This window comes from Eleginops maclovinus, chromosome 16, assembly GCF_036324505.1.
Source record: "Eleginops maclovinus isolate JMC-PN-2008 ecotype Puerto Natales chromosome 16, JC_Emac_rtc_rv5, whole genome shotgun sequence".
Lineage (NCBI taxonomy): Eukaryota > Metazoa > Chordata > Actinopteri > Perciformes > Eleginopidae > Eleginops > Eleginops maclovinus.
In genome coordinates, this window is record NC_086364.1 from 3,067,374 (window position 1) to 3,083,031 (window position 15,658).

At 39.7% G+C, this 15,658-nt stretch overlaps 1 protein-coding gene across 1 annotated transcript; it reads left to right on the plus strand.

Moving 5' to 3' along the window:
• Positions 1–11,689: 11,689 nt before the first annotated feature.
• On the plus strand, positions 11,690–14,448 carry hoxb13a (homeobox B13a). The gene is made up of 2 exons (XM_063904209.1): positions 11,690–12,592; positions 13,837–14,448. Exons 1-2 carry the CDS (start codon positions 11,884–11,886, stop codon positions 14,082–14,084), a joined length of 957 nt encoding a protein of 318 aa, XP_063760279.1. The 5' UTR covers positions 11,690–11,883; the 3' UTR covers positions 14,085–14,448.
• The last annotated feature ends 1,210 nt before the right edge of the window (positions 14,449–15,658 follow it).

A 15,658-nucleotide genomic window follows, 5' to 3' on the forward strand; every position in this document is an offset into this window, starting at 1 on the left:
AACTTAATATTAATGCTTCCAACTAACCCTAAAACACAGCTTCTATAAAAACATTCTATTCTTCGTGTTCTCGGCATGGACTGTTGTGGCTCAGGTTAATCCCATCCAGGCCTTAGACGTCTGCCTCTGACTTTAAATTAGTTGGTTTCTGAGTTGAACCTGTTTTAAAGTCCGAGAACTGGCACCACTGCAGTGGAAACACAACAAAGTAGTTTGTAATTGGGCAAGCCAGGGTGGTCTCCATAAAATGTCCATGTTACGTCCCCACTAAAGTCTAGGGGACCTGGAGACAGTAACACACGACAACCAATTAATGAGCAAGTCAGATTAAATGTAGACAGACAATGTTTATTTCTAAAAACTAAAGAATGAACAACAAATGTTCTTCAGGTGAGGAGGAGGAGGAGACAAGGGAGATTGTGCCAAATAAAAGAAATAAATATAACAACAACCAGGCCTATCTCTACATATATCTTCTGAAACAAACTCAACCAAAAACCCTCACTTCCTGAACTACTAATAATTGGACAAAGCAAAATACAGGGGTGGCAACAATCCGCTAACCTAGTGTGTCTATCATATGTTATCTACGTGATGAGATGTAAAGGGTACCCCAAACTTACCTAACTCCTCCACCTCCCACCACACACACACAGTCACAACATATAGCACAGGATACACAATTGTCACAGTAATTTAACACGCAGTCAAATTGAGGCTCTCCAGTCAGCAGCAGGCCCAGCAGTGAGACCCCCGAGAAGGCTGGTTGTCTCCTTTATGGCTGGTCCTGGGTGCTGATTGGTCAGCTAAGGGTGAGAGGAGCCAATCAGTCATCAGTCAGAGATGCCCAGGCAGGTACTGATCAGCTGCTGATTAGCTGTAGCGAATGACAGGGAGTAGAGAAAAGAGCAGGAGGCAAGAAACAAAAGTACAGCCTGCCCGGCACGTAACAGTCCATCCCAGACATCAAAACCAAACATCATGGTCAGTGATGTTTTGAGGAAAACGTATTTTTGGCGAGTTTACGTGTCTTTCTGTTTACATTAATATCTTTTGAATCAGTCCCCCGAAGTCTGCGTTGGGAGGAGGTTGGTCGGTTGGATTTGAACGCTGATTGTCCCACATCATATATAAAAGTCTACATTTTTATTTTACATCTGTTTTAGACATGACAAGACAATATTCATTAGAAGCCAAAAATTACCTTTTAAAAAAAACATTACCAAGTCACTTTTGTTAGATTTTTTAGTTATAAGTTATTAAGATAATAATAGAGGTACTTCATATTTGTTTGTCTGGTTGCCTTTGTTGAACTTATTCCAACTGTATGTGTTGTGTGTACATTGGGAGCTAATGGAGTCAGATTCTGAACATGTGGGAGTTGATGAATGCTGTGTATGTAAAAGTGCTTTGAGGGCTCATAGGGAATGGAAAAAGTCTATATAAAGGCAGTCGATATGTATGCATGACAGTATGCAAAGACATAACAGCCAATAAAGCTAAGTCTTATTCTCATTATTCCTGGCTCCTACACACGACTTTCATGCTTGCTACAAATAATTGGGTAAATTAAAGTTTTTAAATAATTTAGCGATACTTGATACAGTAAGCTCTCTGAGTGCAAGGCTGTTGTTGGTCAGACAGAGTTAGGAAGAAGTTCTCATGCTGCAGGGACTTTTCCTATCGTCCCCAGTTCCTCTGGAATAGCCCCCCTGCTGAGGCCTTTAAATCCAGACTCCTCTTTTCCTGAACATTAAGTTTTGGACAGATGAAAGTTTTCTACATTACGTAACCCCTTGTGATTTTGTCCCTCATGATTGATGGAAGTCCTGCTATAGAGAATGAACTCCTCAAAACCTGCCCTCTCTTACCCTCTGTGCATTGAAAAACCTTATTCTTGCAAATGTGTGATCACGGGCTATATATAAAAAGAGTTATTATTGTAAAAAAAGAATTACATCCAGCAAATGCAGCTGTGATCTGTTCCAAAACCTCCTAAAGTAAAATAATGGCCATTCTGATAGTGAAACAACTTTAAGTTTAACAATTACAAATGAGTTAAGATAGTTGTGTGTGTTTTACATTAGTGAAACATTTTCTGATCTGAGGATTACTCCAACAAAGCAATATGATGCCCCATCCTATGACCAGGTGTACAAAGGCAGAAGAAACACACATGCAGAACACTGAACTGCATCATGAAGACAGAAATGCAATCACCTTTGCATTCACAGTGTTTCTACACCTATGAAGGAAAGTGTGTTTCATCCATCAGGGCTCTTACATGTATTGTGTGTGAGCCAGCAGGATCACCTGAGTGTCAGACTGAAGCACAAGGCTCCCTCCTATTGGTCGCTGAGGGAACACAACATCTGACCCAGAGAGCTGTTCACAGGCTTCATGTTAGTGTCCTCACAAAAACTGGATGTAGATTTTTTTTAATTAAATGAATAAAAGCTTTGTGCAGTATTAGCTGATTTGATGTGAAGGGTTTTAGTTATTGTGATACAGAGCAAATAGGAACCCAAACCAAATATGGAGAAGCAGCATTCAGTTATTATGCTCCATATATCTGGGAAAAACTACCAGAAAACTGCAGGTCCGCTGCAATCGTCCAGGATGAAGTCTTTTTGCTGCTGCTTTTCATTACATCAAATGACTCTTCATATCTGGCACTGCACTTTAACTTAGATTCCTGCATTTACCTGTGTTTTCCTCTTTGAGCTTACTTTATTTGTATTATCTTGGATTTTTTTTTTATGACTGTTTGAATATGTATTTAAATGTCATTGTATATCCATCTTAATGCTTGAGTTGTTTTCTGTAAAGCACTTTAAATTGCCTTGTGTTGAAATGTACTGTATGAATAAACTTGCCTTGCCAAGACTCGTTTGCTCCCTGTGCTTCAGAAAGGCAACAACAAAAAAGAGACATAAGTATCAGAAAATAAATAATAATTTATCAATCATGGCATTCTTAAACGTTGCACATAGCCCTTATTTCATTTCAATGCAGCTGATCTCGCACTGAATTGTGTTCAGTTGTTATGACGAATAAAGCTTTGTTGAATAACGTGACGGGACGAAAATAAAAGTCGACTGCCTGTTATTTGAAGAAGGAAGGCTCATTGAGGTCATGCTACAACTTCTGTCGATATTCAGGGTTTATTTCATTTTAATAATATTAAAGTGAAATAAAAACAAAGTTAATATTGGGATTCATTTCATTTACCATTGTCAGTGTTTCTGTTAACTGGGCAGCGCATGCAAATCTGTCATCTGCACGACAATGCTCTATTTCTATAAATCATATGATATGCTGGTCTAGATTGCTTCGAATCGTTACAGAGTGGAAGTAACGTACGTACATGCTTGCTAATTAAATTAAGTAGACTATAAATAGAATAGGTTATATAAAGGGGTTTCCTGGTTCATGAAGTCACAGGTAATTCCGTCATACACCGGTGGCGCATTAAGAAAACAGTCTTAATATCACTTCTACATTTACCAGAGCTGGAACTAGGGCTTATAATAATAATAATAATAATAATAATAATAATAATAATAATAATAATAATAATAATAATAATAATAATAATAATAATAATAATAATGATATCATGATATCATTAATAATGCACCCATAACTCCAATAACCTTATTTTATTTTGAAAATCTGTTACATGAATTCCAAAGAGCGGACAATGAACGTCTATTTATGTCCACTTCTCTCAATGCTTATTATGAATCCTCATTCAATTTGAATATTAATTGAAAACTGCAACTCATTTGCACACTCATGTAATAAAATCCTATGATTACATTTAGTTAGTAGTAGGTTGGTCTATCTTATTCCGTAAATGTGCCTGAGATAGATTTACACAACATTTGATGTACTTCTTTTTTTTTTTTTTTTGGTTTACTTTTATTTATTTATCTAATTCTATAACATTCCTTTTTGGAATCTGTTCCTTTTCCTATAACAGTAGACCTGTCAATGTTGCATTCATATCTCATATTAATCTCTCTCTGATTATTGCTTTCTTCACACAGGCTTAAACACATTCTGATCCTGATCTCTTAGGCTCCATGATGAACACTGTTGCTTTCTCCTTTCTATTGACTGTAAGATCCATGAAGAGACATCTCATTCATCTTGTCTCTTTGTCAACATGTTATCTAGTGTACCTCAAATCTGACACAGTATGACTTCACTATGTACTCTCTTGGACTTCTTTTTTTATAAAAAATACATTTGTTGTCATTTTGCCACACTTTTATTTTACCCCAAGTCACAAATATGCCTTGGGGTGTCCAAACTTTTTTCACCGAAAACTATACGAAGGTCTACGCCACTCACTAGAGGTATATTGCCTCAAAAGTTAAGTTAAAGTAAGCAAAATCAATCACATGTAGGTAAATTATCCTCGATATTATCCTACATCACAGCTTCAGCCTCAGATTGCTCATCAAAAGGGGAAATAGGAAGGGTATATTTCAAGCTTATATGTAAATAAGTTATTGTTTTATATCAACTGGGATTGACTGAATTTATAAAAAAACAACAGACATGAATATTGTGTAATATATTTATATATATATATTAAGAAGTACAACATCAGACAAGTTTCAGGTGTGGGCCATGCTCTACTATACTTTTAAAATTAACTGAGGGCCATTTCAAGTTGGCCCCCGGGCCGTAGTTTGGACACCCCTTCTTTAAGGTCACTACAAACCCTTCAGATGCATTGCTTAGTCCAAAACTCAAAGTAAACCCGTGGTATAAGTCAGGTTAGCAAGTTATCTCCTTCCACACATACACACACACACACACACACACACACACACACACACACACACACACACACACACACACACACACACACACACACACACACACACACACACACACACACACACACACACACACACACACACAGCCCCTTTCCTCTTCTTAAATGCTCAACAACAAGGTCAAGTTCAAGGACAAAAGACACAATGCATTCTGGATAAAAGCTTGCATATCGTTACATGATAATACTTACATATATCGAAGTTAAGGCCTGTGTTATATGTCTATATATATATATATATATATATATAATATATTGATATATACTGTTAAATGATGGGAACTAATAACACTGATGTTCACAATAATGGTTTACATAAACCAAAAAAAGAGAAATCAATAACACATTTTCGTACTTAATGATGACAGTTAATGTAGTTTGGATATCACTGTGTAGCACCAGAGTGAGCACACACACACACACACACACACACACACACACACACACACACACACACACACACACACACACACACACACACACACACACACACACACACACACACACACACACACACTGTTGCTTAGGAGCTCAGTAGTCAGCTGTTATATCATTGTAGGGAACACAGGTGTGGAATTTGAGTGAGGTGTTATGTCCTGCGAAATATCATACATATGGCTTAAAACATACCATTCAACACAACAACTTGCAGATATCATATAGTTTGGATTCACACTGCATCACTCTGAAATGTGTGTGAACTGCTCTCAGTTTAACCTCAACCGCACCAATGGACTCAACCAGTAATGTGTTGTTGAGCATGTTTCATACAAGGCTGAGCAATCAGGCCATTAAACCCCAGGTTCATGTTTGTGGATATATGATAAGATAAGAGAAGATACCAAAAAAAGCCCTTAATTAATCCCAGTGAGTGTAGATAATGATAATGAATGAAAATGGATGAATAAATACACACGTTCAGGTGCTAGTCTTATGCATGTGTTGTCAGTTAAATGCAACACTAAGGTGCAATATCAACTGAGATGCTATTGATATTATTATTAAGATGCATTATTACCTCATCTTAGGGCCCTGTCTTGTCAATCATACCCTGAATATTACTGAATTTACCAACCTCAGATTAATTTTTCCAACTCCATGTTGACTAACAAAGGATCTTTTTGTTTTTAATTATTGCGATGTGGCATCAAATGAAGGCAGTTTGGATGCCAGTTTGCAGGCAGTCGACTGTGTTAACTGTGTCACTGCTGGTGAACATGAAGGAGACCGGTCTGAAGCAGCACACACTGCCAGGCTTCAATTTCTTCAGTTTCATGAGCTGATTTCCCACAGGCGTCAGGTGCAGCAGCAGGAGGTTTAATGAGCCGCACTCATAATGAAGCATGGAGCTGAATGAGAGCTGCTGCAGGCGACTCCAGCATAATGGCTCTGATGTCAGAGTGGAAGAACTGTAAGTGAGGAGCAAGCTGAAAAACTTCTGTGACAAATACACTTCTCTCCTGTAGGACTGAGAAAGTGAAACCACATGTTACTAAAACAGTTATATTTATTATATTGTTTATGTAGTGTTATGTTTAACATGTTGTAAATAGTGTAAAACTGCAGAGCCTTTAAACAACTTACTAAGGTTTTCTGGTGCTTCATCAACTCATGGCCTAAATGGAAAATCTGACTTTGGTCGTGTTTTATTATGCCATGGAAGACCATGAGATGCCTTTAAAAGCTCCAGAAAAAGTGAGTTGTTGTATAAATGTTGGATAACTTCATATGTTCTTTATATTTCATACACCAAATTATATATTCTTAAATAAAATGCACGTCCTAACAATGATTCATCCACCTGAGACAACATGATCAGTTTTTACCCTGACCATCTGAAATTTAAAGGATGTAAATCTAGGGAGTTCACAGACAACATGACAAAATAGAACTACTGTCTGCTCATCTTGTTGGATTCGCTTACAGGTCATTATGAACGACTGTACAATAATAATTTTTTTAATCCTTTTTACATTTTTTTTAATTAAAATCTTATTTTCAAAGAATATTCATTTCTGTTTCTTGAAAAAATCAGTTGTTAAAAGTCATCTCTTGTTGATTAGAGCTTCAGATAACAATAGTTTGCTATCATAAAGTCTCATGTGTGTTGCTGATTTTAAAGTAAGTGCAGTCGTGGTCAGTGTTTTCCTAACGAGACGAACAATTTTTCCCAACTGATTTTCTAAGTAAGTAGCCAATTATTTCCCCTTCTCTGATGCTGGGCTGTATCCAACATTATCGCATTTAACCTTAAACCGATATGTTGACTGTAGACAGAAACCCCCATACGTGTTTTTAATTGGAATTTGGATGATAACAACCTCTACTATAAAGATAACACTGGCTTTATTCTATTCAAATCAAAGCCAGCCAGAGATTGTATCTATTTAGGAAAATAACTAATCTTAGAGTCAGTAAGTTAACCCTGTGAATGGCGCCTGATGTAGGTAAATAAATTGTTGAAATCTAAGAAAATAGTAAATGCAGCTGGATAATTGAGACTAAATGTCCAGGAGCCACCAAAGGACACTTCTAGAATAATGTAGCTTACAGTATGAGGAAAGAATGATTTAGACAAGAAGACTACTGAGAGACACGGCCTGCCACTTCCTCGCAAGTGCAGGAGGAGGTGTTGTGTGTTTTCTGAAACGTGTGCAAATCCTCCCGATCCTCCTTTTTTATTCAGCTCAAAAATGCATGTTTATTCGTGTGGCAAAATAATATTTTTTCTGGATGTATTATTTTTCTCAAATTCTATGTTGACATGTAAAATGAAATCGAGTCTGCTCAGTTCATCTTTCCCGTCGCATCAGCCGCGCGCCTCGCATCGTTTATGCCTTATTCAGGTACATACGCAGGTGAACTGTTACTGCTGCAGGACCTCCGTATTTTGTTAAGGTCAAAGATGAAAATGCCTGTAATTCCTCCCAAAGCTGACAATGTCCACACACGTGATATAGCTAAAACTCCTCAGGGCTGGATGCTGGTGAAGGTTTTATAAAGAGCTTTTGTTGCGTTAAAAAACCTGCAGTATATTCAGCTTGATTCACTGCATGAGGCTGTAGGTTTGCTATAGAAGACACCTGTGATGAAATGACATATCAGATCAGGGAACGCGGATCTTTGGCCCATGGGCCTGGTAGGCCCGGTACCGGGATAATCCCTCATAGTTATCGTCCTGGTTCTTGATGTCTACACCACAGGCTTTACAAATCAGCATTTCGTTAATGCAACGCTGGATTGTGACGGTCGATTCATTAACACGATCACTAAGTGTTTTTAGAATTGTATTTATGTGTTTGAATTAATCACGTGCATTTGTGTTTGTGCGCTCGCCTTTCTTACATTGCCCCTTCAGGAAATAATGAGGTGTTGTAGTTAAAGTGCAAGTGCGATATGTGTGCAAAAAAACAAAGCTTAAACATATTGAAATGTGTACAAATGGCTGCATCAGCATTGAGTGTTTTCGCTGTGATCAGCAGCATATTTATTTTCACTTGAAATATATGACAATAAAATGATGAGCACATAAAGAAGTGTATTTAGAGTTACAGAAATTAGACAATATGAGTTGATTTAGATATGTAATATAGACGTCACATCATAAATACATTTGAAATAAAAACTGACAACGAATACAGACAGTATGTTCCACCCTGCTCTTCCCTCCCCTCTGCAGGATATGTTTGGTTAATGATTTATAGAGAGCAGCTTCAGGATGTTTGTCTTAATCTGCCCCGCCTGCTGATATTGGAAAGTGCCGGGCCCGTCCCTGAGACAGCATGGCGTCTTCCGTGTCATCTGCACGCACACACGCACACGCTCAGACACAGAAGAAGCTTCTAGGTGTGCGGTGGCCTTGAACTTGAGCTCATTACATCTGTCTCTCTCTCTGTCTGCCCCCCCCCCCCCCCCCCTCTCCGTGTTAAACTTGACCTTGACACTAGGGGCTAGCCGGCCCCCAACAGACCACACTGTGAGAGGGACTCTGTCTGGGTGGTGTGTGTTTGTCCACTGTGGGTCCAGCAACAACACTTGAGAGAAAGCGGTGCTGGTGTTCATATGTTCAGTTGTTACTCTGACGGGATGCAGGGATAAAGCAGACACCACATCTTCACATCCAACGGCCTGTTATCTACACTCTGAGCTTTAAATCGTCCTACTGTCTCCCTTCCAAAGACATTTTACTCTCACGCACATCATGTGACCCAGTCTTCACATTTCATGCAGTGAATCTTGCACAGATGTAGTATTTTTCACAGTTCTGTTTAACGCTTCCTTTTTCAAAACTGTACAGCACTGCCACTTCAATTCTGAAAACTTCATTTCTGAAAATCAAACCAAGCACGAGTAACTTCTCTTGTTCTTTCATTTGGTACTCGCTTTGTTGTGTATTTGTATTTCTAGTATTTTATTTTGAAATAGTTCTGTACTAGCCCATTTTCACAACTTTATTCCTCTTATTTTGTTTTTCTATTATACACCAAAGCAATGTGTAAACCTGACTACAGCATCATCACAAGCATTTTTTGTGAACTTAGTGCTCTTATTTATCCTTCCTGTTGTAAACGGGTCAGATGTCGGGATAAAAGTGCCAGAAATAACCCTCGATGCTTGATAATTAGTCAAACCGGGAGGACAAAAGTTGATAGGCAGACAACACAAGGATTATTCATTATTTTATTTCACTTAAATATGATAATATATTCTTATTGGAATTGTATTTTTCAAAAAACAACAAGAAAGAAAAAACACTACAAGTGACGCTTCCCTCATTTGCCTTTCCATGAAGATTTCATTTGCACAAAGCGGTTTCCATCAACGAACACCTACAACAAAAAGTGGACATTCACACTAAGATTTATTTTAATTTTAAACTGATTCATTTTGTTTCAACATTTTTTTTTTTTAAACTCAACCTTAACTGCCATGCGTTGGACTGAAACATTTTAAAATGATCGGTTCTTCTCCATGTCTATCTAATCCTTTTGAAGTTAAAAACTGTGAGCCATAATGACATTTAAAGAACAAAATGAACTGCAAAAAATCAGGTAGGTTTTTAAATATGTCTTTCTCACCGTAATCTGTGAACATGTAATTCATTCAGCCTTCAGTAGATTTGTTTCCACTGACTGCTCAGATTCAGAAGCTTGACACTGTCGTCCTCCGTCAGCTGCTGTCCTTAGGAAATGGAATCTGATGTAAAAACGTTGCAAAAGAAATTCTTCGCTACAAAGCATTATGGAATACTCCTGACCCTAGGGAAGGAAGAGCATTACAGATTCAAGGATGAACCTAAATAAATAAATAAAAGGTCGAGGTGTCCGCTTCAGGAATAAAATGTCTCCTTCAGACATGCTGTTATAGGCTCATCGCTTGTCCGAACACAAATATTCCTCGTGATCTCCAGGTGTCCATTTACCAAACGTAAACGTGTAAACTAAAGTAGAAGGTTTAATCAAATAATGATCAATCTGCAAAATGCATGACGCTCAAATGAGACCTCTTTTGTATTTTATATTTTTAAAAGAAGCCTCCTTAAAAATATGTTATGACTATCTGGTTCGACCACTACGGCAACAGTGGATCCTGTCAGTCAATTATTAACGCAAAGATTTTTTTTATTTTATGAAGCTTAACGCATACAATGCCAAATGGATGCAGAAAGTGACAGTGAATGTGGGGGCTTGAAGTCTTTCATCATTGAATACGTCAAAACTCTTTGTACAGGAAAAGTGTCAGTTACACACAGCACCAGAGACTCTCTCACATATATAAACCGGTAAGCAGCCGGTGAAATGATTACACAAATAACGCGGGTCAGAAGTGCGGTGGAAACCTGACTGAGGCGCTTTGAACCAAAGCCATAGTTCTCAAATATTAAAACCTCCAAATCCCTCCATAAATCCCCTTCCTTCAGTTGTGGTGGGAGAGCGGGAGAGGAAAAAAGAGTGAGAAATGAGCATGTGGGTTCAACTATTTAAAAAAGATAAAATATTTCTTTTGAAACCCTGGGACTGCTCCTGGGAAGTCTCGTTACATGCCTTTTTTTGTTGTTGTTGTTGTTGTTGTGCTTTTGTGACAACATTAACCCCGTTTCAGTGTATTTGGCAGCACATGTTATACGTCTTTAAAAGTCTCCATAACTCTCCAATATCTAATATTTAGAATTATTATCAGCATTCATCTGACTTTTTATTCAATGTAAGATATCCTATAGTTTACTTCGTATTTCCATCAGTGTCTCCAGCAGGTGTGTTCATGTAAATTGACCTAACATGAATTATATCAGTGTATCCGTGTTTTAAAGTTCTGTCATTTATGAATACATTAAAATAACTGGGGGAATATATGTCAGACGAAATGAACCATATGTAATTAATAAATGTGTCAAATACATGAAGAGATTTAATGTTAACCCCGTTTGAGCGCCCTTTCCCCGTGCGTCTTTACGCACAGCACCACACTCTCTGTAAAGTGATTTATTTTTTGTCACTATGATAATATCTGTCTCTGTGTTTGACACACTGCAGCTGCACACTGAGCTGCGGCACATTCAGGGAGCTGACCCACTCCAAAGCCCCGCTCCTTCGTGCCACAGCTCGAGCCTCATAAACATATTTTCTTTGACTGACAATCCCGAAGTCTCTTCTTCTCCTTCTGTTTTTTCTGTTGCCCCCTCACGTGATCATCCGGTCTCATCCAATGGACTCGCCCCCCCCCCCTCCTCTCCTGCTCTCGGGGGCTTGTTGCGTCAAGGCTGCGGCGGGGATGTAACCGGAGGTGCGGCCGGTTACCGGGAGTCTTTGCCTTCAAACGAGCGCAGTCACCAAACGGAGCAGTGAGGAGGCGCACGCGTGCAATGAGGGTGCGCGTGACGGTACATGTGAATGACCTGATTCTGCGACTGGAGGAAAGTAAATGTGCAACAGTTATTTTCTTTTAGCTGATGTAGCAGCTTAGCGCGCAGGAGCGGACAGTCAGAGCGGAAACGGCAGCGCGCGGAGGCCATACCGGGAAAAGGAGCGCATATGACCGCCTCCTTGGTTCTAAATCCTCGCTGGCCAGCGGACACGGTGATGTTTGTGTATGAAAACAATCTGGACGATCTGAACAAGAACATGGAGGGGCTGGTGGGCAGCGGCAACTTTGCCGCCAGCCAGTGCCGCAACCTAATGGCGCACTCTGCGGCCGCTGCAGCTCTCGGCGGCCACCCGTCCGGTCTGGTGCACTCTTCAGCGGGATACCCCACGGTCGAGGTGTCCGCTTCAGGATCCAATGAGCCAGGCGGGCCTGCGGGGAAGCAGTGCGCGGCAGGACCTTGTCCCGGCGCCGCCGTGCCGCACCAGAGCTCTTCTACCCCCACCGCGTTACCATACAGCTACTTCGGTAACGGCTACTACCCGTGCAGGATGGGGCGGGGTTCTGTGAAGTCCTGCACTCAGGCAGCGGGCCCCGCGCTCAGCTCGCAGTACATGGACACCACGGTGAACGCCGACGATTACCCGAACCACCGCGCCAAAGAGTTCGCCTTTTATCACGGATACCCGAGCCCGTACCAGTCCATGGCCAGCTACCTGGACGTGTCGGTGGTCCAGACGTTGGGCAGCGAGCCGCGCCATGACACGCTGCTGCCCATGGACAGCTACCAGCCCTGGGCTCTCACCAACGGTTGGGGGGGGCAGATGTACTGCAAGGACCAGGGCCAGGCGGGACACCTCTGGAAGTCTGCTCTGGCTGGTAATACTTCACATTCTCTTTTAAAACACAAAGTCACTGTGCTATTTACTATTACTCCGCTACATGTAGTTATTGTGTGCATTTCACTGGGATTAAATGACAGACTGTTGATGTTGCCAGTGCATGATATGATTAATGTGCTCTGATAATTAAACACAGACAGTTTATTCATTTGAAACATAGTGAAATTAAGATCTTGCAACAATGTGTCAAGTTGACAGTGTCTGGTGCTACTGGTGCACAATAATACAAGCTGTTTGGAGTCAATGTAACATAAAATAATCCAAAATTAATTGTGTATTCTCATCTGTTATTATTGTTGCCTCATTATACTCCAAAGGGAATAGGCCATTAATTAATTAAAAGGTCTTCTTGTGTGGTACCGTGCTACTCATCTGTTGTGTGTTGTTTATATGGGGCGACTTGTGCTCATATTGTTTAAAGAACACGTAGGCCTATAACAATGAATTATAAATAGCATCTCTATATTGTCAGATCTGATAATAAGCGTTTTTCCCAAACTATCTTTATGTATCGATTGCACAAGGGACACCATGCAATTAAATAAACACACATTTTAAATTAGTATTTTCCTGAGCAGAGTAGGTGCAGCTTGCAGACTTCCACCGTGTTGTTTGTCCGATCAGCTGCAGGCATTTAGCCGCAGCCACTAAATGCTACCAGGACACCTGTGTGTGTGACATGGCGGACATACATGTTATTTAAACTGGGAAAAGCTGAAGACATGTCCCCACCTATTTTTGACATGGCTAATTATCCCTTTGGTTTTTCTCTAGTATTTAAGAAAATGTTCTGGAAAAACAGATCATTCTGAAAAATATCTGGCCCCACGAAATGATAACAAATGACTATGCTTTTAGGTTTATATGCGCAATAAGAAAGCATAACATATAATGTAAATATGAAAAACATTAGTGTACATTTCCCAACTAATAATAACAAAATCCCTACAGGTTACTCGTTATAAAATCACAAAATCAAGCATGTACTTATAAGTTACTTTAAACTTTTATTGATATGGTTTGTTGTTTTTTCCAAATCTTACCTGAACTAATTCCCACATTCAATTGCCAAAGAACGTATACATATATAAACTGTATAGGCTATTTAAACCTCTTCTGACCCCCTTGCTTTCAACGTGACGCCTATAATGGCAGAGATGTGTCTCAGTGAATTAGCCCCCCCTCCTCTGACCTCCTTCTCTTTGTCCTCCGTTTCTACAGATGTGGTGGCGCACCAGCACGATGGCTCTCCTTTCCGCCGCGGCAGGAAGAAGCGGATACCGTACACCAAGCTGCAGCTGAAGGAGCTGGAGAAAGAGTACGCCGCCAACAAGTTCATCACCAAGGACAAGAGGAGGAAGATCTCCGCCGCCACCAATCTGTCCGAGAGGCAGATCACCATCTGGTTCCAGAACCGGCGGGTGAAGGAGAAGAAGTTCGTGGCCAAAGTGAAGACCCCCACTCCGTAGTGCTTTGGACGATCAAGTGAACGTGTATTTGCGTGTTATGCATTAAAAATGAACTGAGAAAAATGACAAAAAAGGAGGGAAATTACGAATTGACGGACTGGGACCGTGCGTAACCGTGTTCGTCAACAAATGGAAGATAAAAATGGACACAAAGGGACAAAATAAGACCCTCTCCTGTGAGGCCTCCTGTAAATACAGCACCTTCCTGCCTGCTTTATGTAACTGTCCTGTCTACTGTCTGTTTTCTGCTTGTCAGTGTTGTCTGTGCTTTGTAGCCCAAATATATTATGCTGTCCAAATTGTTTATAACGCCTGTAAACCCGTAATCAAAGTATAGTGCAATTAATAAACACTTTTAATCCCGGTGGAAGTAGCTCTTCAAATTTATTAACTGGCCATTTTGGTTTCCTTCGCTTAATGTCTCTGGTCGCCAAACTATCCCCGTAAAATGTGCAAACAAATGCGCATATTGTCAGGCTGAAAGGTGATCCCCGCACATGGAGGAGGATTCTCATGCAGATCAAATGTGTTTATGAGGCTGTGAATTCATATCTGGATCAGGCCACCCTCTGGAACATTACCACAGCAATCTATTTCCTATTGCTTTACAGACCCGTGTGAACACGATCTGCCGCTGATCAGACACAAAAAGCCTCAACATTCTTAAATCCTTTTGTTAAGCCGTGAATGTAAAGCACAAGGCTTCAAAGTGTGAGCAGAAAAGACGTTTCCTCCTCCTCATGTGGAAATGTAGCTTGTATCATCCTCTAGCAGCTGCCAAATATAGGCTAACCCAAATAATGCAACCATGAGATGTAGAGATATTGAAACTGCTTGTATTGGAGTAAAATGTAAATTAAAGTAACATGAACTAAAAGCAATACAAAGTTAAACCTCAAACGTAGTTGCTGTCTGTTGTTTAAATAACCAGATAAAGGTGGCTTACAGCGGAAAGTGTCAATAAGTGTTAGTCTGAAGCTGTTTGATATTAGAAAAGATTTTCCCTGTATGTTTTATCATACACAAAATTAGTAATTAGTTTTATTTTTTTTAATGAATACAGTTAGTTGTTAATTGAAAAGCCCTACCAACAATTGAATACTTCAAATAATAAACAAGACAAAACATAGTGCAATAAAATAGCACAATAGACATAATAATGTAATTACCTTGCAGTAATAATGAAATAAATACATATAAAATAGAATAGGATGAATAATGTACAATTGAACACTGTTAAATAATAAAGGCTGTAGTTTTATAATAAATATGTGTCCAAATTTTATTTTTAAGGTTTGAGCAAAATCATTTTAAACATAGGAAATGAGGCAGAGAAAGCCAAAGCATGGTTTCAGTTTGAAATGTGTCCAATTGGACACATAATTGAACAGTGTGTGGAGACATTTCGAGTTTTATAGAAGTCCTTTTAATTACGCTTTTGTTTGTGGTGCATGTGCATATCATTGTAGACTGCATTGTGTGTGTGTGTGTGTGTGTGTGTGTGTGTGTGTGTGTGTGTGTGTGTGTGTGTGTGTGTGTGTGTGTGTGTGTGTGTGTGTGTGTGTGTGTTTGAG